Source organism: Phascolarctos cinereus, unplaced genomic scaffold (genome assembly GCF_003287225.1).
Source record: "Phascolarctos cinereus isolate Bilbo 61053 unplaced genomic scaffold, phaCin_HiC Scaffold_4;HRSCAF=312, whole genome shotgun sequence".
Taxonomy (NCBI): Eukaryota; Metazoa; Chordata; class Mammalia; order Diprotodontia; family Phascolarctidae; genus Phascolarctos; species Phascolarctos cinereus.
Genome location: NW_027555847.1, coordinates 146,269,929 through 146,296,317, shown reverse-complemented (window position 1 = coordinate 146,296,317; position 26,389 = coordinate 146,269,929). Strand labels below are relative to the sequence as shown.

The 26,389-nt window shown below is 37.5% G+C and overlaps 1 protein-coding gene across 1 annotated transcript in view; it reads left to right on the top strand.

The window, feature by feature from the left end:
• Positions 1-26,389, top strand: part of PRUNE2 (prune homolog 2 with BCH domain) — a 324,875-nt gene that overhangs the window by 98,218 nt on the left and 200,268 nt on the right. The window contains 1 exon segment of the mRNA XM_020995504.2: positions 693-787. Coding sequence (XP_020851163.2) covers positions 693-787 — 95 coding nt within the window.

Genomic DNA, 26,389 nt, shown 5'->3' with positions numbered 1-26,389 from the left:
ATGGGGAGGCACATAATGGAGACACTTTCGTCCATACGTTTCTATGGATTTTCTGTTTTTTGAAAAAAGGTGAAGAAAAGCCACAACATATGCATAGGATGAGAATTTGCTGCCAGGAAAGTAACTGCTTCTTTTGTTATGGATTTCATTCAAACCCGCCAGACTAAAACTCTAAGCAATGCTGAGAATTTAGAACTGGGGAATATAGTGTTTGCTGTTGTTAATAATTACTACCATAAATCCTCTAGGAAAGAATGAATAACTGAATTAGGATAATTCCATCGTGTATTATATTTACTCACCAGACAAACTGCACATTGAAAAAATTGACATGAAAAAGATTTTTAGAAGTTAGAAATGTTGGTTCACTCAAAAGCGTCCTGGAAATATATCAGAGAATGTAATTTTGCCGTGGTATCATCGATGATTTATATAATTTGTGCCTTCAGATTTGTGTCTTAACAATAGTGATCTCTAAACTTGTTCATTTCATTGGCTTCCTTTACTATGGCATTAGGGTACTAATGATTCCCTAAAAATAAATATGTATTTGAGAGATATTAAGTTTCTACAGTATTTGATTGATTGAGGAAAGGAATTGAAATTAATAGTGTTAACATTTTAACATAATATTGTTATACTGTAAATTTTCTCTACAGTAAAAGCATGCCATGTTTTTCTTCTTTTAACAGGCTTAAGTATTGAACAGACAATGCTGAAGGATCTGAAGGAACTGTCAGATGGAGAAATAAAAGTAGCAATTAGTACTGTGTACATGACCCTTGAGGTAAGGCTTGAAATGATATAATGTTCAATATGAGTCAGTATGCGATACTTGAGCTTTTCCCCCCAGAAATCTTTGCATTCAATCTTTTAAAGTCTAACTTGTTTGCTACGAATACCTGTTTGTGGTATTATAAATAATATAGGAATGCATATTAACATGCTCCAATATTCTAATGATCTATGATTTCATTAATATGGGCATCCCCATATTGTAGGCTGCTAGGTGGTACAGAATGTTGAACCTGGAGTCAGTAGACCCAATTTCAGATCCTCCCTCAGACACTAGCTAGTTGTGTGATAAGTGGACAAATCACTTAACCTCCTTCTGCCCCAGTTTCCTCAATGTAAAATGGGGATAATAATATCATCTACCTCCCAGGGAAGTTGTAAGGATCAAATAAGATAGTACATGTAAAGCACTTTGTGAACCTTTAAATGCTATATACATGCTATCTGTTCCTGCCACTACTACTACTACCACCACCACCATCACCACCACTACTGCCACTATTCCCTCTAATGGCAATGCTTCAAATCCATTCATGCCTGCATATTCTGTATGATTTTTGCCTTCCTAAAAATCCGCCATAATAGCTACACTCAACATCATGGGGCCTTCCCTATATTCTCTGTTGTGAATACCCATGGAGTACCCATTGTTATGAGATTTAAAAATATAAACAATGAAAAATATCCACTTCAATTCCTAGGGTATGGGCTACCATATCATATCTCAACAGAAAGTTGACAAAAAAAATTGTCTGCTTCTGTCCCACATATTGTATGTGCTGCTTGACACTGCTTACTAGAATTGAATGTCATTTCTTAAAAAAATAACCTCTACACTGGCTTTTGTAAGCTCCAGAGCCTGAGAAAACTTGTCATTTTGGTAATAAATCATGAAGACTGTAGCACTAATAATAAGTAAATCTTTCCATTTTTATTACAGGGGTGACTCATGCTTAATGTCATTCTTGTCTTTGTATGGTTCTTTAGTAAATTATCTTTTTGTCTACTTTGGGAGTTTTCAGCAACTTGTATGTTAATCTTAATTAATTTTTCCTAATCAGAACTATATTTTATCTAAGTACATTTGTAGCTGTCCAGAATTTTGCCTATTCTTTACAACTCTCTTGCTTTGTTTGGGCCTGTGTTCCTTGGTAGTTGTCTCCTACTCTTTTGTCAACATTATTCATATTCAACAAACATTTTTAAGTACCTCAGATGTGTGACACTAGGTTGGATGCTGGGTCATCAGTGTGATGAGTACCTGTGAGTTTATCTCTTGGGTTTTTGGAGTTGTATATTCCCATTATGATCTCTACTTGAGTATCTTATATCTATGCCTGGATACATGTAACTTGTTATGCTCACACGTGACAGTTTTAAGGGAAGATAAATGGATTTAGGGTCAGATGACTTGAGTTCAAGGCTCTGGCCTTGTTGTTTATCTCTTGTGGTGGATCACTTTACTTCCCTGTTCCTTCTTTTCCTTCTGTATAAAATGAACAAATTGGATTTATCAACAGTAAATCCCTGATACCAGAGATAGTAGGTTATATTTAAAAGATATTTTCTTAACTTTTTTGTTTGATCTGGTGAAGCCTGTGGACTCTATCTTTGAATAGTATTTTTAAATGCATAGAATAAAATATGTAGGATTATAAAGGGAACCAATCGTATTGAAATAATTATAGAAATATTTTAATATCAAGCTTACGTGCTCCAGATTAAGAACCCTTGGATTAGATGAAGCCTCTTTAAATTCTAATCTGTAATTTAGTGACTATATGGATTTTCAATGTCCTTTCACCCAGGGGTATCCAAGAGCTTCCTTGAACCAAGTGAGAGCATTGTTAAACAACGTGAACATTTCCATCTTGTTTCTTTGTTTGTTTGTTCAGTCGTTTTCATGACCCTATTTGGGGTTTTCTTGACAAAGACACTGGAGTGGTTTGCCATTTCCTCCTCCAGCTCATTTTACAGATGAAGAAACTGAGACAAACAGAGTTAAGTGACTTGCCCAGAGTCACACTGCTAGTAAGTGGCTGAGGCTGGGTTTGAACTTGGGAAGATGAGTCTTCCTGACTCCAGGCCTGGTGCTCTAATCCACTTTGCCCTAGCTGTCCTGTTCATACATTTGTTGTTGTTGAGTTGTTCCAGTTGTATCCATTGTATATGACTCTCCATGACCCCATTTCAGGTCTTCTTGGCAAAGATACCGGAGTGGTTTGCCATTTCCTTCTCCCGTTCATTTTGCAGATGAGGAAACTGAGGGTAAACAGGGTTAAGTGACTTTGCCCTGGGTCATACAGCTAGCCAATGACTGAGGCTGGATTTGAACTCACCAAGATGAATCGCCTGACTCCAGATCTGGCTCTTTATCAGTGTGCCACCTAGTGGTCCCAAGTTGATATTATTGATAATATAAACTATTAAGCCTTAAAACTGCATTAAGACTTTTGGGACACCTGGCCTATATCCACACACCAATAAACTGAATGTTGTTCTATGCCCTTTGTAAAACTTGTTTCTCATTCCACTGATGATTTACTCTATGAGGGTGAGTCCTCCCAGGGCTTGGCACAATGCTTTGCATATAAATAATGCTTAATAAAAATGCTTACTGATTTGAACTGGAGATGCTAGGTCAACAGTAGTACCAAGATGCTGACTTCCAATACTAACCTTGTTAGTAGAGTGACTCTGCTATCTCTGGAGAGTTGAGGATTGATAATTACCATAGCTGATCTTCAAGGTGGGTAGAGCCAGCAAATGTGCCTTAAACGTTTTGTAGTATGGTAGAGAGAGAAAACTATGACATTAACCTCCAGGGCTCAAATAGATCTATTCTATACACGGGTCAGTGGGAACAGGGCCTGTTTATGCTTGTACAATGTGCCTCAGGGATTGCTAACCTTTCCCAATATCACACTAGTTAATGGCATCTTACTAAGTTTTAAGTGCCTTTTTTGAAACCCTTTCTAAATTCACACAGAACAGCTTATGGAACTGTCATTTGTAGCAAAATTTTTGTCTTTATTTAAAGACTCAATATCACTGAATTACTCTAGCCATGGTGTACCTTCATTTATATTATGCAGCGTATATCAGTGGCTACTGTGTCAAGGTATGCTCAATAGCAAATATTTAGCGTGCTGAACAAGTGATGCAATGATAACCCTAGCTCAACAAAAATTTACATTTTGGTCTATTAATTAATCAGTTGGTTAATTACATGTCTGGCAATGCAATCTGATTTCTTGAAAGTGGAAGACCAATGGATAAATCAAACATGCATGTCATTTTAAACTATTACCAGCTGTGTAGAAGCTAGTCACTTTCTTCTGGTACAGATGTTTAAGAGGGAAAGGACTAGAGATGGCGATCTGGTTTTATCTCTAGGCAGTATAGTAATTGAGCAGGGGGAGGGGAAGAGGAAAGGTTCCTGATTATTTCTATTAAAACCCCTTTTGATATCTGTTTCAGGATTTCTTTTTTTCCTTGTGTTTCCAAGTTCCCTTTCTCTACACTCCTTGAGAGCAGGGATTGTTTCATTCTTCATATTTGAATCCCCAGCATCCTGTACAGTGTTCTTCCTGCACATTTGATTGACAAAATGCTAATTCTTCTTGGATCTATATGGATATTATTAGTAATTCTTTGGTATAGTATATAGTAGGTGCTTTAAAATGCTTGTTTATTGACCTCATTAGCATTGTTTCTTAACTCTCTAGAGACCTCATGATCTCTCTATTCCCTTTAAATCATGGCCAACCTTGCTTCTTTTCTGTTGAATTTCCATGATGTGGGCAGATTTCCATTGCTACATTTCCTTCCCTTCCACTCCCTACTTATTTTGAAGAAGGGACCAAAGGATACATACTTCATTCTTTGGACTTTGCCACCATGTCCCTCATTCCTGAGGGTAGGTATCTTCTCTCCCAAACCCCTTTCAGCTCCCTTTTGTGTGCTGTCTTCTTCCAGTAGAAGGTATGTTCTTTGAGATCAGAGACTGACTTTCTTTTTGCTTATATTTGGATTGCTGGCTCTCAGAACAGTGCTGGGCACATAGTAAATACAACAAAAGCTTGTTGACTTGATTTTTGACAAGTTTACTGATAATTGTTACCCACTACTCACCTCCAAAGGATAAGCATAAAGGAGAAAGGAGGTAAAACTTAAGTCAATTGTAGCATAAAATCACAGAATATCAGAACTGGAAGGAATCCTAGAAATCATTTCGTTGAATCTCATTTTATAGATAAGAAATTTAAGGCTCAGAGTGATCAAGTGAATTACTCAATGTTACATAGTTAGTAAGTGACATAATCTTCTATCTTAGCTGTTTACTACCTCTAGTAAAAGATTTTGGGGGGGGGCAGCTAGGTGGTGCAGTGGATAGAGCACCAGCCCTAAAGTCAGGAGGACCTGAGTTGTGTGACCCTGGGCAAGTCACTTAACCCCAATTGCCTAAAAGCAAGAAAAAAAAAGATTTAGGGAGGATGTTGAAAGTATTGAGAAAAATGGCCATTTCCAATTTCTCCATTGACTCCCTTTTCCTTCAAGGATTTTGTTGATATTCAATTTTAAAGTAAGTAGGGTATAGTGATAAAGGATCATCCCTCCAGGGATTTGATCCTTAAGGTATGACCCTGAGTCTGGAATACTTCTATCAGTGGTATAAATAATAGTCAGATAAGATCCAATTGTTTGGAGGACAAAGTTGTAGAATAGATATAGATGAAAGTATGGTAGGCAAAAAAAGGTACTCTATTCAGTCTAGAAATATGAAGACTCAGGAGAAAATCTGATGGAAGCCTGTACAATCATGGAAGACTGTGATGAAAGGAAACAATTTTTTTCATCAAATTATGAACCATTAGACCTGGAAAGTGCCCCTTGATGTTTAAAATAATTAATTTTGGAAAGGGAAGTAATGGGATCTTCTCAGATGCCTTTGGTTTTTGCGCCAATCTTTTCTGGTAATCCTTTTCTTGCCTTTCTTTCCATCCACAATGAGCCTTTTTTATGACAAGGAAAAGTTTGACAAAACTAACCAATATACTGAGTGTTTCTCAACAGTTTATGAAACATTCGGTAGCCATAGTTCCCTGCCTCTCCAGCTAAAGGCTCCCTTACCTTGTTTCCACTAATGGATCTTCCATTTAAAAGCTACTGTCTTTCAACATTGCTAAGCATAATTTTAGCACAGTGGAAGGAAATTTGGGTTAATTATGGAGATTACCTTTTGGGATTATGCTTCTGTTTTCACTCTAAATGAGTAGAGGTTGAACTTTGGTTGACTACTGTTATCAAACTCTTTTGTCCTATTATATCACATCAAATACTTTCCCTTCACCACTGACCTGTGCTCTGATTAAAGAGAGTATTGCAGTGAATCTATTCAGAGACTTTGGGTAGTGGATGAGTCACCCAATGGGATCAAGAGAGATGGCTTATCCTGTGGCAGGACTCAGAAGAACAGACATAATTAACACTAAGTTGATTTGTCCTTCTTGTAGTCCTTGAGAGGCAGACACCAATACTCCTGTAGGAGACACATGTCCTCACTTTCCATTCTGCAGGAATGACAATGCAAAGGTGTGAACTGGTTCTGAATACACAAGTTTTGCTCTTTCTCAACAGTCTTCTCATCAGAAACATTTGTTTAGAGTGCTGACTAAGACTTAAAACAAAACAAACAAGAGTAGGGACATAGAGGAAGAGACAAAAGAAAGAGTGAGAGAAGGAAGGAAGGCTATAGGACAAAGGGAATAACTAGGTCTCAGTCACTGGAAGTGTTGGTTGCTAGACTATTGTGTAGGATGGTCAACAGGAAGAATAAGAGAGTCAGTAGAGGTCCTTAGACCAGGTATCTGCAGCATTTCCAAATTTTCCGTTGCTTCTCTTACTCAATGCCTGCATATATAGTCTTTACACAAGGATGAGCAGCTGAAGGTCATGGATTTTATATGGAGGGGGTGGATTCTCACTCAGGTGAATCTAGTTGCTATCCTATCTCCAATGTCATACCTATGGGGATGCAGGGTATTAGTCAAGCCATTCGTTTATCCTTCCTGTAACTCCCCAGACCTGAACTCCCTTTCTTGTCCATGGTTCTCCTGTATGTTCTGTCTCTCCCATTGGAATGTAAGCTTCTTGTTGCCAAGGGCTGTCTCACTTTTGTATTTGCATGCCCAGCACATAAGAGAGTACCTGGCATCCAATAGGTCTTTAATATATATTTTTCACTCATTCATTCAATTAAACAGAGAGTGCATTCATGGGGTAGGGTTGAAAGTTTCCTAAAAATGGCAGAGCAAAGACATTAAGAAGAAAGGGCATACCTAATGTCCAGAGCAGAGACAGACTTCCTCAAAAGGGCATTATGAGTCTCAGAGAAACTTACAAGTACGAGATTTCTTAAACTACCACAGCTGTTTATGGTCACAAGCTTAGTCTTTCCCTTTCCCATTTCCTATTTGACTGTTGTCATCATAATACATTTTTGATTCTTTTTTCCTCACCATTCATCTCATTCCTTTCCCCACTTTTCTCTTTATCATTTGTCCTTGGTCAGTCATGCAACATCCCTCACTCTCCTTCATATCCCATGGACACATGCTATACAAAATATGCTACACTACATGATTTCTTAGCTCTCAACATTTACTTGTGGAATATGGTTTTACTCTGTTCTTGATGCTGCTCTTCAGTTTGGACCTAGCTAAACCCACATCCCAGCCTCAGGTGTTCCCATTAACAAGTGGCCTGGGTTCCACGATGAGATGAAGGTTTATGTCTGTGTGTGGAGGGTGGTTAATGGCATCTAGCCACTTCTATGGTGGCAGAGTGTGAAAACTGGCCAGTACAGAGATGAGATCCCAACTGAAGGCTCAGTCCTATCTTTGGACGTGAAAATCTTGAAGTTGATGGAATGGAGCCTGTGTGTATAGAGTCCGGCTAGATGTTGACTTCTTACTGATGGTGCTATCTTGTCTATTATCAATCTGGAATTGGTTATATTCTACATATAATGATGGCAGAGCAGATACAGTTATTGACTGTCCCCTTATAGATGAATCCTTAGAACCCTTGCCTCATATATTAACGATATTTGTATTCTGTGGGATTGAATGCCATGCAATTTAGGATTGTCTTGTTTTTCATTAAGGCAGTAGTTTTGTGCTGATGAAACCTCAAATCTATGATTTCCAGCATAGGGAATAATGCATATTTGGATCCAAACACATGCATAAAATATAATAGATGTGTCTTGTCAGAGCCCTGATTCACTCAGGGCCCTTGTGGGCAGCAGATGCTCTCAAGCTACCTGCTAAAATAGAGGTATTAGTTATTGCTTGACATGATGGTGAAAGTTCCAAAATCCAATAGTGGCAAAAGGGGTTTTCGATTTCTGGGATGTTCCCTTCTTGTCAGAGAGAAGCTTTCTGTTTCTTTCTTCTGAACAGAGTTGTTCAGTGCTGTATCTGAACAGCAATTACTATTCAGAAGAAATATGGAAAATACAGTGAATGAGAAATCTTTTGCCTACTCGATTCCTTGCATTTAAAAAAGAATTCAGATACTGCCTTACATGTCCTCCCCCAAACTATTTAAATCCTACCCATCATTCAAAGCCAAGTACAGGACTTAACCTTCACCAGGAAGCCTCCTCTACTACTCAAATTCTCATTTATTTCCCTTTCCTTTAAATTGTCATAGTAATTATAACTTGAATTATTCAAATGAAGACCTAATTATATACTGCAATATATATTTTTTCCAGTTGTTTCATGTATGTTAAACTTATCTCCCAAACCAGATTGTAAGTTCCTTGAGGGCATGAATGTAGCAATATCCACTTCTTCAGAGCTGAGAGAACATAGCAGGGACTCAGCAAATACTTGCTGATTGATAGATGATATTGTATAAGCAGAGTCTGTGTCAGACTAGTTAATAATTTTCCCCCTTTAACTCTGATTTGTATTTTATTTTTCCTTTCTTCCTCCACTCCTTCCTCTCTCCTTCCTTCCTTCCTTCCTTCCTTCCTTCCTTCCTTCCTTCCTTCCTTCCTTCCTTCCTTCCTTCCTTCCTTCCTTCCTTCCTTCCTTCCTTCTTCCTCCTCCCTCCCTCCCCTTCCTTCCTTCCTTCCTTCCTTCCTTCCTTCCTTCCTTCCTTCCTTCCTTCCTTCCTCCCTTCCTTCTTCATTCCTTCCTCCCTCCCTCCTTCCTTTGTTCCTTCCTTCCTTTCCTTCTTAATAAATTGGGAAGAAAAACTGACTTTTTGGTGATATTTGAACAAGGTATTAAGTAAATGCCCCATTCTTGGTGATTAGTATATTTTAGTCACTTTCTCTCTGAAGGGCTATTTCTGCCTGAAAAGTGACATTAGGTAGATAAGGAATAGCATACCTATTTATGGATGAGCAAGGTGCTCATCAGTCTGGTAGAATGAAGACAACAATTGCACAGGATGAGAAGACATTGATGAGTTGCCATTTGCACCAAAAATGAAGTGCCCACATTAATGAGGTCTTAGATCTTCTGAATCATTAATGTATGGTTATTGATGGGTCTTTTTTTTGGCTTTGACAGGCCAAGATTTCATCAGTGTAGGGGAACTCTGAGTGAGAAACCATTTCAAACAGTGCAGATCTGCACCTGCTCTCCAATTTATAATCTTAGAAATTTGCTTATAGTTTGAAGAAGTTAAGTGACTTGTCCAGGGTCACAGAGCCAGTGTGTGTCAGAGGTAGGATCTGAATCCAGGTCTTCTTGGTTTTTGATTCTGAAATTGTCTGTCTGCCTACTTTGCCAGGCTGCTTCTGATTGTAGTTATTGATGTTAATTAATAAGCTTTCAGTATATTACTGCCAATGACAATGTGTTCAAATAAAGAAGTTCTGACCACTTGTTAGGGCTATTGTAGAAGAGATTTCAGCCCTGGGAGGGAGGTTGACCCTCTCGAGTCCAGCATGGCCAAGGGCCTGACATCAGGCCAGACAAGAATCAGTTGGATTTTTAACTTGAAGAAGAGGAGATTTAGGGGGATGGTCAAGTATTGTCTTAAAAAGCATTTGAAAGGGCTATAATGTGAAAGACAACTAGACTTATTCTTCATGGCTGCAAAGGGCAGAACAATGAATGGGCAGAAATTGCAGAGGTAAATTCTGGCTTGATGAAAGAAAACAGCCTCTGATGATTAAGAGCTACCCAAGAGTGGAATGGGCGGCTTGGTGGGTTCCCCCTCACTGCAGGTCTATGTATGAAAGATGGATGGCCGTGTGGTAGAGAATATTGTAGAGAGGCTTCCTGATTGGGTATGGGTTAGCCTTTGAGATCATTTGTGATTCTGAGGTTCTGTCTTTTCTGGGTGCTATTTTTCATGGCTTCATTTGCCTAAAAATTCCATCATTTCTCTTTAGTGGTAGAAATTTTGAGAACTAGGAAGTTTGGGTTCCATAATATCAACAACATGGTCTTTCTAGGAAGTTTTGAATTGGTAGACAAAAGCTGTGCATCTACTGTTTGGTTTCTGATTGACTCTCTGGTAATCAAGCAGGAAGTTACTTGAGTTTTTTGCCTTGTGCATTGCTGTGTGTTTATATTAGCAGATGCTTCAAGTAATATGGGCAGGAAATTAACAAGGAAAAATATAGGATTTCCTAACAGACCAGCAAACAATGACTTACATAACAATAATGAGTCAAAGACACAAGACCTGATAATGACAGGGGACATACGGGCTCACATTGAGATTGGGGGAGGAAAGAAGTTGGAGTAGAAGAGTCCTCAGAAGAAACCTAGCCAGAGAGACAGCATCTCTTGTCAAAAGTTCTGAGCCATTACTATCTGTTCCTTAGGCATTATCTTCTGCCCCATTCTCACTCTGATTATACCTGCAGAGTAGAATAGAACAGAGACCTAAGACAAATTGAGTCCATTGCTGGCTATTGCTATTGGTTCCCTACAACCCTTCCCTTTCTTGATGTACTTTTTTTTTTTTACTAGACTTGTAATTCCATTGGCATGAGGAGCTCTTGGTGAGGAAATGCCCTCTGCTGGTGCATATCTGTAACTGTTCTACAATTTGGAGTCTTAAGAGATTTCCCTGGGGCATGGGGGTTAAGGGAGTTGGCCAGAAACACTCAGTCAGTATGTGTCAGAAACCATTCTTGAATGCAGTTTTTTTTTGGTGTTAGGTCTATGTATGGCTCTTTCTATTATAATAGAGCTTGTTCTAAAGATCCTACTTCCATTAATTTCCTCTTAACCATATTTAAGCTTTAGTTCAGAATTTTTATATTACAAAAAGCCCTCCCTTGAGCTGAGAAATGCCTGGGATTTCCTCCTCTTGAAATTCCATCTTTTTGATTTAGAACTGGAGTCAGAGGCAAATGGCCAAAGATCATGACTGTCTTAGGCTTCCACCATGCATTCAGTCCTGGTTGTCCCCACGACTACACTGTTTGGTAGTTTAGACATGGTTTCAAGACATGTTTGGTATAATCACTAGCACTACTGATTTGCCACTGTACCTTGCAACTGGATTCAACACCATGTGGTTACCAAGGGGGAAAAAAAGCCTTTGAGGAGTCACAAAAATGAATTTAGCCGCAAGCTTGCTGGTTAAAAACCTCACAGAAGCCAAAACAGAAAATTACCCTGGCCTCATTGGGTGGTAGCTGAGCCTCTTGTAGCCAGTATATAATACTAGGAAAAGAGAGTACTCATTTGGGTCCCAAGCAAATTTTCTCATTACTTTGGCAAGAAAGTTTCTCTAAGTTAGGACTCAAGTAATTTCTTAAGCTTAGACCGTGCGAGAATGTGTTGTGATATCCCCAAGGGAGCATGTTTTTTGTTCTTACCTAGACAATATTTGAAAATTCCAAAGGATCTCATTGAGATACTTTTAAAAGACATTTATAGCCATTTGATTGGAGGCAGGGAACAAAAATCAGTGAACTAGAGATCAGAGGAGGCAGTGTGATATAGTAGAGAGAACATCAGACAAGTCAGGAAAACATAGGTTCAAATTTTCCCTCAGATACTTAATAACAACCCTGTACAAGTCATATTTAACCCCTTTGAGCTTCAGTTTCTTCATCAGTTAAATGAGGATAATAACTGCACCTATTTCACTAGGTTATTGTAAGGATCAAATAAGATAATGTGTATAAAGTACTTTGCAAACCTTGAAGTACTACATTTCAAATATAAATAATATACTGGTTTTTTTAATGGGCAGTTGATTGGGCAAGGGAGACATAAAGGACAGTGAGCTACAGATTTTAGGAGGCAAGTTGGTGTAGTGGATAGAGTGCTGGCTTTGGAATCAGGAAAACCTGGTTTCAAGTTCTGCCTTTGGACATGTTGGACATGGTGACTCTGGACAAGTCACCTAATCTTCCTGCGTACCCCATTCTACTCTTGAAGATTATAATTTGCAGCCGATCTGAATGGGCAGAAGTTTCTTCATCTGAGAACTCCCTAGGTGAAATTACACATCTGAACTTAAAAACAAAAAGTTATCCACTTGTAGATATTTTGGTATAGGCAGATACTGTGGAGAAATATTTATCTTTCCTTTCATGTTGAGTGTGTGGAGCAGACGGGAGAGCGGACAGCACATAAAACATGGTGCCTGCCCCAGGCATAAACTGACTTTAGAAGAGTTTGATTCTAGAACTCAGATATTCCCAATTGCTACCATATGCAAATGCCACCAAGTGGGAATGAAAGAAAACCCAGAGGCAAGCTTCTCAAGGAACTGAGGATAGTTCAGTCAGAATAAAACCAGCAATGGTGATTTGCCTTATTGCAGAAAAGAAAATCCTGGGAAGGGCATTATGCTTTTTGTAGGAGTCCCATGTGCCTCAGAAATGCAAGTTAGAAACCAAGAGACCGAGTGTGTTGCTTTATAATATCCTAATTTGTGCATTTTGGTGAGTTTCGTTTTGCATGACTTAAGAGTACACACATATATCCTAAATATACACATATATCCCTTCTTTCTATCCCTTCCCTAGTCTGCCATCCATATATTTTTTCCCCAAAGGTGTGTGTGACATCAATGTAACTACAGCATTTGTAACCCAGGGATGCTCTCACTGTTTTCTTATAGGGATAAAGATTGGGAAGAAATTTCTCCCATCCAATGCTGTGCCACTGCGTTCTGTTCACTTTCACCTTTTAACTCCCTTCAGGTCTATTGTGGTCCTGCATACAAAGGCACTTTAGGCACATCTTTTGCTCTTTGCTAGGGACTTTTAGGATGCGTTGAGAAATATCACCAATACAGTTTTTCATTTGTTCAGTCAGCTTGATACAGGTTGATTGCTTTGGATGATGGCTTAGATTGACCTTCTGGGTTTAGCATGCCATTATTCTTCATAAATTATTATGGGTTTTTTTCTTCTATTTGAACTCAACATTCATCCCTTTTTATTTTGGTCAAAGGGCAGCTAGACGGTGCTGTGGCTAGAGCACTGATCCAAAAGACAGGAAGACTTGAGTTCAAATCCAGCCTCAGACACTTACTAGCTGTGTGACCTTGGACAGCTCATTTAATCCTGTTTGCTTAAATTCCTCATCTGTAAAATGAGCTGGAGAAGGAAATAGCAAACCACTCCAGTATCTTTACCAAGAAAACCCCAACTGGAATCACGGAGAACTGGAAACAACTCAACAACAACAAAATTGTGGTCAAAACTACATTTGCATTAGAGTTGAAGCCAGAAGGTGTCCCTAGCTATGGCCTGCCTAGAACATCCATTTTCTTCTTATCTTCCATCTATTTAGCCTGTTACATCATCTCCAATATATCCATTAAAGTACATTTTGTTTCACAACACCATGCCCCTCTTATTTCCTTTTGGAAGGCAGTGTATGACTCTGTCCCTTGGATATCACCCAACTGCATCTGACCCAAGCAATTATTCCAAGCTATTCCTCTAGCTTGGCCACCATAACTCCTTATTTGTTTTACAGCTTCATAATATACATTTGCATTTAACATTTAAATTATATTTTCATTTTAAAAAGTGACTTCTCAAAATGTGTTCTCTATTTAGAAAAAATAGTTAACACTGCATGAGTATGTTTTATGTAGCAGCTGAATAATTCCATCTACTACTCTACCCCCTGTCTCCCCCTAGTGCCTTCTCATTTCCCAATTACCTTCTATTTACTTTGTATGTATCTGGTATAGACCGGTATGCATACATATTGTATCCCCTAATAGAATATAAATTCCTTGAGGGCAAGGACTCATTTCTGTCTTCATATCCCCAGTGCCTACCACCATACTTGGCACATAGAAGGTTTGTCAGTAAGTTAGTCAGCAAGAATTTATGAAATACTTACTATGCTTCAGACACAATCCTTAATAAATTCTGATTGTGTGGTTGATTTGAATGTGGATACTTCTAGTCCAGGAGTTCTTAGCTTGGAGTCCATTAACCTGTTTAAAAAAAAAATCTGGGTAAATACATTTTAATGTAATTGGTTTCCTTTGTAATCCTACATATTTTATGAATTAAAAAAATATTATTTTGAAGAGTCTCATAAGCTTTAGCAGTCTGCCAGAGGGGTCCATGACATAAAATAGGTTAGGAATCCAAATCTAGCCCTATAAATTCAAAATAACCTTTTTTTTGGGGGGGAGGGAGGATTCCATCCCACCCTCAAGGAATATATTGGAAAAACGTTTTAAAAATTTATTTTAAAACTATATTAAATTTTATTTATTTATTTTGCTGCAGCTTATGCTAAGGAAAAGCATAAATTTCTGGACTCTTGAAAATAATAAATCCGTAAGCCCATCTTCTCAGTCACTTGTTACCAGTGGGTATATTTATAAGCTTGCTGCCCCTGATGAAAGAAAATGAAGTCACAAGGCTCCACCCTTGTGAGAGGTAATGAACTGGGCTCCCCTGCTAAAATTCGCCACCTCTCTTGTTGCTGCCCTTCGGCAAATGTCGGCTCTTGGAAGGCGAAGCGCTAGATTTCTGTTCTCTCATTTCAACCATCCCACAGGATTACATGGAACGGGAAGCTAGCTTATTATGGTAATTCTCTCTCAAGTTCGGCACTGGCAAGGAAACTCAGCACACTACTCTTCCCAGAGTACGGCGGTGACAATTTGAACTTTCTTTCTAACAGTCTCTCGTTCTGTTCCACATCCTTCCTGTCTGTGAAGGGAAGCCCTCGGGCCAGAATCCTCTACTAGCATGACTGCTGTAAGCACTCTGTAAATAATTTTTAAAAAGCGTAGTGTAATGTCATTTTGATGGTTTAATTTCTGGAAGGATTGGGCTAATTACTTTTTCAGGGATGTGCGCAGACCGTTCTCCGCTGCCTGGCGTTACTTTTAATAGCAGCTGTCTCTTACCTTCCCTCTTCTTTGTTTTTCTTTCTGTCCCTATCCTGCTGATTTGGGGACCTGACCCTGGTTAATTTAGTTTGTCTGCAGCATTCCTGTGAGTCATATGCAATATTTTAATGGTTAATTACTACATTGTAACAACTTGTCAGAAATAGTGGGGAGAACTGGTCTGCTTTCTTTGTGACAAAAGAGCCCTCTCTGTGAAAGAGGGGCTGGATGAGAAAGCCCCGTTTCATTCCAGAGGTGCTTGCTCACTCACTTAGCTACACCTGCCAAGGTGGGAGGGCCTGATGAAGCACCAGTGAGTAGTTTTCCCAGTCAAATAGATGAAATAATAAATTGAACCCAGTAGCTAGGGACAATTTAGGGGAAAAAATGAAACAAGGGAATCATGGGGGTGAGTGGGTATAATTTACAGATTAAATTTATTGTTTTGGGCTAAAAAGCAACCGTGTTTGGAAGAAACAACATTACTGGCTCTTTCGAGATACTGAGAGATTGCTATGTCAGTGGTGCAGACTAGTGGTGGAAAGATTGAAACAAAGAATTGGACATTCCATTGAGACTATCTGGCTAACTGCTTCAATATACTCATTTGAGTCCAAATTCATTGCATTCATTCAGTAAACTTTCATTAAATGCCTGTTGTATGCAGGACATTATGATGGGGTTAAGTATGCAGAGGTTTTCAAAAAATGAGACTGCCTGAAGAAGCTTACACTCTGATAGCATGGCAGAAATAAGCATAATATATAACATAAGGAGGGGTGGGGGCAAAGATGAGATCCAGGTAAAGTGGTCTAGGAATATTTTAGTAAAGAAAATTCTTTCCATTTAGAAATTGATGAAACTGGATTTGGTGTAATATATTGTCTTTATTCATTTGTAAGTATTGATTGTTTGCTAGGTGTATAGCATTTTTGTTAGACCCTATTTTGTAGAATTTGTAAAAACTTATGCTTCTGTTAAGAGAGGAAACTTTTTGATTCTTGAAAAAAATATAAGACTAGTCTCTTATAGTATGGGCAGTTCACAGTCTTTCAGCACGTGGACATTTTTTCCTTTGTGTGATAATAATAGCTTTTGTTTGTAAAGTGCCTTACAAATATTATCCCATTTTATCCTCCCAACTACCTTGGGAAATAGGTGCTTTTATTATCTCCATTTTATAGACAAGGAGTTTTGAGGCAGACAAAATGTTAAGTGACTCATCCAGGGTCACCCAACTAATCTGAGTCTGGACTTGAACTCAGGCCAACCTGACTACAAGTCTCAAGTTCTATTCACTGTACCACCTATGGTGATCATAGTGTAAGTGACCTTAAAGAAGGGACTTCATCCAACCTCTTCATTTTATAGGTGAGGAAACAGAGATAAAGTGAATTCCTTATGGCCACAGATAGTAAGGAACAGAACCAAGATTTAAACCCAGGTCCTTTGACTCCAAATCCAGTGTGTCTTTGCCAACACTTCCTAAATCTTAACATACTACTCTTTTTGGAGCAGTTAACTACAGATACACATGAAATCTAAAGCCATACATTCCTCATGACTTCAGCTTTCCCAGCTGGCCACATGCTTAAGGTAGGTGCCTTTGTGCCCTTAAACCAGAGGAATTAAAAACAGATACTCCACTTCTAGCCAAATAGCTGTTAGACAGTGAGGGCTCCTGGTCATTGCACTATTTATTATGTTATGTTTACTAACTCAGGGCAGGCTCTTACTGTACAGCCTCCAGGGAAGGGAGGAGCCAGGACTTCTGAAACAGAGGAAATGGGAAAAGTGAGGAAGACCTAAATGTAGAAAAGCAAACAGACATTCACCTGACATGTCTGTATTTGATTCAGCTACCTTCAAACACTGTGGTTTAGGGTTAGACAGGTCAACCTCAGGTGCAGAACTGGGAATAGGGTCTTTATTTTATGCTAGAGGTTAGAGGGAACCCTAGTCATTGTTAGATGGATGTGCAAGGAAAATTCCTTTAGTGATTGTAGAGAGGATGAACTGAATTGGAGGAAGATTTAAGGAAGGAAACCAATTAGGAAACCATTGCAATTGGCTCAGCAAGAGGTGATGAGGGATTGAACTAAATTGGTGGCTGCATTAGTAGAGTGGAGTGGATGAATGCAAGAGATGGTGTGAAGGCGGAAATACCAAGACTGAGCAACTGACTGGGTGTGTTAGGGGAGAGAGAATAAATTATTGATGATAATGCTGACTTTATGAACCTAGGAAACCATAAGAACGGTAGTGCCTTAGATAGAAATAGGAAGTTTGGTAGAGGTATAGTTGGAGTACAGGGATGGAGTATGAAAGAGAGGAGGAAGGTAATGAATTTAGTTTTTGACATATCAAGCTTGCAGTGTCTCCAAGGATATCCTGTTTGAAATACCCATTAGGTAGTTAGTGACGTAGGGCTGAAGTTCAGAGGAGAGACTATGGCTATAGACCCATGAATCATATGAGTAGAGATGATGATTAAACCCATGGGACCTGATGAGGATAACCTCAGCAGTTCTAGGTTACCCCTTGTCCTAAGAATAAGTGGAAGATCCATTTGATCCTGCCTGTATCTCTGGTCCTAAAAAAAATTATATGGTAAACCAAGAAGTCTAGTTCAACAGAACTCAGCTCATTGGAATGCTATGGATAACTGACAAACAAAAGAGTTCCATATAAAGAAAATTTTTCTTAGTAATTAGTGCTGTCAAAAAGTAGCATGGCCTGATTCAGGAGTTAGTGGAGTTTCTTATAGAGGAGGTTTTTAAGCCAAGTCTATATGTCCACCTGTTAGTGGTGGTGTACCAGTAATTCTTGGTTAAGGTACTAGGTGAACTCAATGGCTGTGAGGCCCCTTCCAACTCTGAGATTCTGTGCCTGGATTTCATCGAACAGTACTGATATTAGTATGGGCCTTGATCCAGCTATAATAATGTTGACTGAGAATAGGAACATTTGAAGTGCCTAATGTCCTTTTCTTTGAACTCTGCACAGAGTGTCCTTGACGGCCCTGGGGAACATCTTAGGTGAACACACTTCCGTGTTGTATATTTCGCTTGACTCTGTAGATACTGAAAGTCCTGTCCTGGGCCTGAGCCCTCTTTACTTCTCCCTCTACATTTTTTCTGGGTGACCTCATCAGTTCCAATGGATTTTATTATCATTTCTGTGAAGATAACTCACAAATCTGATGCCCAAACGTCTTTAAACCTGGATTACCTATAGCATTTTTTTTCCTGCATGTATTTGGTCAAATCCAACCTCCCTTCCTAGCTTCAACTTTTTAAAAAAATATTTTATTTAACCCATTTTATTTTATTTTTCAAGTTTAATTTAATTAATTAATTTTTAGGCAATTGGGGTTAAGTGACTTGCCCAGGGTCACACAGCTAGTAAGTGTCAAGTGTTTGGTCTGAGGCCAGATTTGAACTCAGGTCCTCCTGACTTCAGGGCTGGTGCTCTTTCCACTGTACCACCTAGCTGCTCCTGCTTCAGCTTTTAAAGTTGTATTACATACACAGTACACTAGATTCTGGGGTCTTGGAGTAAAAATGAAGTGATTTTACCATTATCATGCGTGAGAATAGGTCACTGTAGAAATACTCCTGCATCTATTCCATTCATATGTATTTTTTCCTCCTTCCAGATCCATTTACAGTTTATCTTGGGGTAATCTGGCTTAGCTGTATCTCAGTATAAACACCCTTAAATTTATTTTCTCAATTGCCTTTTCCTGTTTAATGAGGCAGTATTATTCCTAATTTTGCCTCATGTTGTTTCATATTGTTTTGCAAATGAATTCATACTCTACCCTGTTGTTGCTCTGTTGTCTCTGAACTTGGCAAGGAGATATAGATTTTCCTCCTGAAGCTGTTTCTGGGGTTTCTTTGCTTCCTTGTTATGATGATTGTTTTACATTGTTTGGATTTCTCTAAAAAAAACATTATTAGATAACATTTAGATATTATTTTATCTGATACATATCCATTCACTGCTGGTAATTTTTTTAAAGTACATTTTGTTAGAACTGTGATTATCACAGGTGATAACATCTTTTCATCTCAATCCTTATTCTAATTTGATGTTGATTTTGGCTTGTTTAATAACCAGTTGATGTTCTGACTTCCTCTAAACAGATGATTTTGAATTGATTTTCATAGTGGTAAGCAGATGTTTCCTTTCTGGTAAGCTGTAGTCAAATTTGCATTTTTTCTGGTAGAAAAAAACATTTTGTTTATTTTTTGTAGCATTTTATTTCCCCCAATTACATGTAAAGACAATTTTTAACATTATTTTAAATAAAATTTGAGTTTCAAATTTTCTCCTTTCCTTCATCACCTCCCTTCTCTACGATGGTAAGTAATTTGATATAGGCTATATATATGCAAGCATGTAAAACATTTTCATATTAGTCATTTTATGAAAGGAGAAACAGACCAAAAAAACCCAGGAAAAATGTAAAAAAAGTGAAAAATGGTGTGATTTGATTAGCATTCAGACTCCATCAGTTTTTTCTCTGGAGCTAGATAGCATTTTTCATCATGTGTCATTTGGGATTGTCTTGGATCATTGTATTGCTGAGAATAACTGAGTAATTCATAGTTGATCATCATATAATATTTTTAACTAGCATGTTAAATCTAATATCCATTTGAAAATGTACCTTACAAGAGATTATGGTTTCATGCAAAATCTATTTTGTTGTTCTTTGTATACGTAAATGTTCACATTTGTTGATAAGTTCATTAGAATTATGAAAAGAAAGATAATACAGAAGATGGAAACATGACTTACAGGCATAATTTATAATTTATTTACAGATGTAATTTATGGTTATTGAGGACATTTGGGAGAAGTTGCCTAATAATAAATTATTAAAATAACAGGTACAGAATTGAATCAGAAATCTTGGTTTAAAAAGCAGTTGAGTGGTAGAACACAAGAAATTTTTGTAAACTCAGATTGAAATTATTTATCTGGAAAAATGAAGACCTTTTGTTTCCCAAGTTCTTACACTGCTTAGAGAAAATAGAGCATTCTCCCTCATCCCTTTCCCTTTTCAACTTCTCTTAAAGAACAAAAAGGATGATCACTTGATTAAATACTGACTCCCTGGTGTCTTTTAAGAAACATTGATTTGCAAACTGTGTATGCCCTTTGATCCAGCAATACCACTACTAGGTCTGTATCCCAAAGAGATAATAAAAAAGGGAGAAGGATCTACATGTTCAAAAATATTCATAGCAGGTTTTTTTTGTGGTTGCAAAGAATTGGAAATTGAGAGGGTGCCAATCAACTGAGAAATGGCTGAACAGGTTGTGGTATATGAATGTAATGGAATACTATTGTGCTATGAGAAATGATGGGCAGGCGGATTTCAGAAAAACCTGGAAAGACTTACATGAACTGATGCTGAATGAAGTGAGCAGAACCAAGATAACATCGTACACAGTAACAACAACCTTGTGCGATGATCCACTATGACTGACTTAACTCTTCTCAGCAATGCAATCATCCAAGAGAAGTCCAAAAGACTCATGATGGAAAATGCTATCCACATCCAGAGAAAGAACTATGGAGTCTGAATGTAGATCGAAGCATACTATTTTCACTATGTGTGTGTGTGTATTTTTCTTTTTTTGGTGTGGCTTTTCCCTTTTGTTCTGTTTCTTCTTTCACAACATGACTAATATGGAAATATGTTTACATGATTACACATGTATAACCTATATCAGATTGTTTGCTCTCTTGGAGAAGGGGGATGGGGGGGAAGGAGAGAGGAAAAATTTGTAACTCAAAATCTTATAAAAAATGAATGTTAAAAAATATCTTTACATGTAATTGGAAAAAATAAAATACTATTAACCAAAAAAGAAAGAAGGAATAATATAAAAAAAGAAGAAGAAAGAAGAAAGAAAGAAAGAAAGAAAGAAAGAAAGAAAGAAAGGTTTGGTCTTGGAAATCTATTAAGCCCCACTTTCTCATTTAACAGATGAGAAAACTGGGAATCAGAGAAATGAAATAACTTCTCAAAGATACCATGGCCAGTCAATAGCAAAGCATGGTGTAGGGTCAAGGTGTCTGGTCCTACTTAATAAGTAAACTATTAAAATAATTATAATTATTAAAATAATAATGAAATTACTCTTATTCATCTTTTTTTATTCTAAGTGTGTTGTGTGCCTAGTGTTGCTGTAAGTGCCGTATGGTAATAGCAAAATCCAAGCCCTTGCCTTTGGGGAGCTTTTTATTTTAAATGGACACTAGATTGTGCTGACACTGTAAAACCCAGATTCCTTTAAAACATTATGACCACCGTGGTGGTCCCTCTAATTTAGGGAGATACCCAGTGGAAATGAAGGCTGTGGTCTCAAGAAAAAAATTATGATTTCACTGGTGTAGGTGAACACCCACTATCTCTGTAGAAAGGAGACTATTCTACAATTTATAGCTCATTTGCCTAGAGCATTAAGATTAAGTAACTTTCCTGGTGTCACACAGATGGCATATGCCAGAGATAGAATTTGAGTTCAAGTTTTCCTGACTCCAAGGCTAGTTTTTTATCCATTCATCACACTGGGCTTTGACAGATGATGCTAAGAGACAAGAGGCTTGAATACATTGGATCAGCCCATAAACTTGCCACCATCACTATGGTGAGGAAAATGGGATCACCAGTTACCTCTTCCACACCATCCCCCTCCTCCAAGGCTGTTTTTTCTTAACTTCATTTTCCCCTTCAAACCTTGATCATCATTTTTAATCCCATCTCACTTAAGTAAAAATGTCCTCAGAGGGAGGAGGATGAGGGAAGAATCACTTAGTGTGATTTACCAGGGACTCTGACACCCTCTTCTCCCATGAGGGCTCTGGCCCCTGCATCCCACAAGGATAACCCTGGTTATGTGAACTTGAAATTAAGTGAGGTTAAACTATCATACAAATTTATTAAGAATGTGTGCAGATATCATCATGAATATTAAAATATCAATCAGTATAAGTAGCACAAATTATCTCTCATTTTGACGTTTTTGTATAGACTTAGGTCGAAGAATGAAAGGTAATTGGCTTTTTATTTTCAGAAGGTTAAAGAATACACTCCATCTAATTTCCAGCCATAGGCACATTTTTTTCAAAGACATTTAGAATTCACCAAGTTTTCATTTTGTTATTTAGTTAAGGTTCAGTGTGGCTGATTTGAAAGGCTAAATAAACTTTTGTCACCTGTTTTTTATTTTTAGATTTTACTTTTGATCCTAGCAAACTTCCCTCTTTTATAGCCATATTTTGAAATGAACCAAGTTGGTCTATGGATTTTTTTTTGTTGCAAAAGAATCAAGCAAACATGTTAACATTTAATTTTCTAGCACCGGAATTGCGAACAAAATTCTCAGCAACTTCCAATGCTGTTGAGAGATATTTTTCTGATGCCTGTTGTGAGAAGTTAGGGTATGTAAAATAAATGATGTATGGAGCTGTAGGAATGCGACTTTTCCAGACTACCTTATGTCTAAGGAACATTAAACATAGGGTTCTCGTTTAGCAAATAAATAACCATTCATTTCAATGGCTGCGTAGTCTGGACTTTTGTGCATATTTTTGCAAAGATAAGGAGAGGCCATTAGGGATTTAATATAAAATAAATCGCCAAGGGGTCTTCTTGTAGTCCTAGTCTTTCTGCCACATGGTGTGTTACTAATGTGCATAAATGGGCTTAAATGAATTTGTTATCTGTATTACATTTGCAGTATGTATATATTTATATATTATTTTTTAATTGTGTTTAAAAATAAAGCATTAAATACATCATTTTGGTGTGTTGAAAACGTGCAGTACGTAAATCAATCAGCTTCAATTAAGTATCGAAAATGGCAATGTATGCAATTTGCCTGTGGGTGAATTTATCCCACAGAGTTTAATATAGTAATACTTCAGCTCTGAGAACTCAGAGGTATCCTTATGGTTAATTTGTTACCTTATAAGAATGGGATATTGCAATCCAAGATAAAGCAGTGAAAGGGGAAAAAAAAAGCATTGATGAGCCACAGAAAGGATCTAATGTTTAGCTTCTTTATTGAGGCCCTAGGTCAGACTTTGAATGTTGTTATAAATAGTGATGGCCCTAGAGCAGCTAAACAAGTTTCTTTGCTTTCTTCTTGAGGTGGTCCTTCCATTTCTATAGATATAGAAAGAACCTTGGTAGGAATTTGAATGGGTTATTCATTTGAAATTGCGTAGTAATCATCTTTTTAAAAAAATTAATTTGGTAGTGGCCACTGGATGGTAAGGTCAGTGTTCACCTTTGTGACTTTTATCCTGTTCAATGGCATTTTGGTCAAAGTTCAGTAAATCATCTAGTCTTTCCTTTGCTGAGCATTTATTAAACATGTTAAGGTGAACAAAGCATTATGTTAGACACTGAGGGAGATAACAAAACTATTTACAAGTGTGGGAAGTTATTTAACATCTAGTTCAGTTTTGCTGTGTGAGACCCCTGCTACTGTATGTCCTTATCCTTTATCCCTCCTTGGGTTCCCCTCTCTTCTACCCCTCCTATTCTAGCTCCTCTGCTTTTCTTCTAAGCAGTATCATCAAAACAACACTGCATTACCTCTGGAAAAAATGTCTCTATTGTTCCACTTAAGCTTCTTCTCTAGCTACCCAACCTATATATGTATTATCTCCCCCATTATAAAATAAGCTCCTTGAGGGCAGGCACTGTCCGCTTTGGTTATTTGTATCCCTATTGCTCCTTGTCATTGAGTCATTTTTCAGTTATGTCTGACTCTTTGTGACCCCATTTGGGGTTTTCTTGGCAAAGATACTTGAGTAGTTTGTCATTTCCTTCTCCAGCTCATTTTGCAGATGAGGAAACTGAGGGAAAAGGGGTGAAGTGACTTGCCCAGGATCACATAGCTAGTAAGTGTCTGAGGTCAGATTTGAACTTAGGAAGATATGTCTTCCTGACTCAAAGGAAGATGAGTCTTCCTGACTCCAAGGCTGGCACTCTATCCACTGCACCACCTAGCTGTTCAGCCCTAGTGCTTAGTATACATCAAAAAAATGTTTTACTCCTATTCGATTTCATTTTATTAGAGGTTCAGCTTAGTATTCTAACCTGTCAAAATCAAATGAGAAAACACTTGGATACACACACACACACACACACACACACACACATAAATTTAATTTTGTTCCCACAAAGTACCATTAAGGAAAGTGGTTTGATCATCCCTTTACCATTTACTTTTTTTTTTATTAATTCATTTTGATTTATCAACAATCACTTTCACAAGCTTTCGAGTTTAAAATTTTTCTCCCCCTCCTTGTCTACCTCCTTCCCCAAGGTGGTGCACAATCTGATATAGGCTTTGCATATACATTCCTATTAAACATATTTTCACATTAGTCATATTGTAAAGAAGAATTAGAACCAATAGGGAGGACCACAAGAAAGAAGAAACAAAACAAAACAGAAGAAAAAAATGTCAAATAGTATTCTTTGATTTGCATTCAAACTTCATAGTGTTTTCTTTGGATGTGGATAGCATTTTCCATCATGAGACTTTTGGAGTACATATTGAAAATTTAATAAATATTTTCATTGGTTCAATCAGTCACAGGATTATAGGGTCATAAATTTGGAGCTAGAAAGAACTTCATAGGCCATCTACTCCAATACCTCTATTTTACATATAAAGAGACTGAGGTCCATGGTTAAGTGACTTGCTGAAGGTGACGCCCGTGATGTGTCAGATATAGCTTCTCTGATTTTGAGCCAGTTCTCATTTCACAGTACCACACATTTATTAAGTGCCTGTTGTATGCAAGTCACTTAGGTGCTGGGGATATGAAAACAGAATCTGAAAAAAGATCCTGCTATCAAGAAGGGTATATATCCAATTGGGGTGATACAATGTGTATCCAGGTACAAGATTATAAATCCTAATACAAGATTTTGTCCTTGGATTGAGGAAACTTACTGCTTTTTTAGGAGGATAATACATGCATACAAATATGATCAGTCCTTTCTTGAGGTATCCTTTTTCTTCCAAGTGAGCTCTTGTTGATCATTTTTATTTGATTTTGTCTAGATACAAATGCTCTCTTCTTTGATAAAACAGAACATAAAAGTAGGGCCTCAGACTGATAATTGATGAGACATGTGACTAGGCACTGTGAGAATTCAGAGAGGTAGAGAGAATTTCTCAATGGGAAGATGAGAAAGGACTTCATTGAGGTGATACTTGAGGAGGGTCTCATGGTATTATTTCAGCAGTAGGAATGAAAATGGGTGGGAAAAGCACTCAAGAGCAGTTTAAGCAAATACAGGAAGGCAACTAGATTCAGGCTATGCTGTTGGAACAGTTTGGCTATACTCTTCAAAAATGCATCATATGGCATAAATCTTAGAAGACCGAAGTCAGATTGGGAAGAGCTAAGTAAGTATTTGAAATATTATTTGATAGACTATGGGGAAATAATTTAAGTTTTTTAAGCTTAACATAACATATAGGAGATATAATATAGGATACTCATATAGGATGGATTGGAAAGAACCCAAAGGTAGGGAGATTAATTAGAATGCTATTGCAATAGTGTAGGTGAAAGGCCAGTAAGAAGTGGACAATGGAAATGTGAGGGAAGAGGGAAACAGATGAGACATATTGTAAGGGTAGAATCAATGTAATTAAATTTTTATTTCATTGTTTTAATCCAGATTCAAACATTCACTAGCTGTGTGATCCTGGGAAAATCACTTAACCTCTGTCTGCCTCAGTTTCTTCAAATATAAAATGGGCATAATAAAAGTACCTACCTCCTAGAGTTGTTGTGAGAATCAAATGAGATCATGTTTGTAGTGCTTAGCATGAGGCCTGGCACACAGCAGAGGCTTAATAAACACTTGCTTCCTTTCTTCATAGAATTTAAAGAGATTTTATATATGTGTATATATATATATGTACATATATATATATATATATATATATATATAGTATGTATTATTCATTAGGCAAAATTGGATCACAAATGATCATAAAGTGGTTTTGATGCCATATGTTTTAAAAATATAATTACTCATATTACGAGACTTGTATTGTCTATATAATTTTAAATGTTTAAATTGTAGAAAGCTCATTCTTAATACATGTAACAATGAGATGTTTCTGTGTGTTTTTGTATTCCTTTTAATTGTCTGCTTAATGAAATT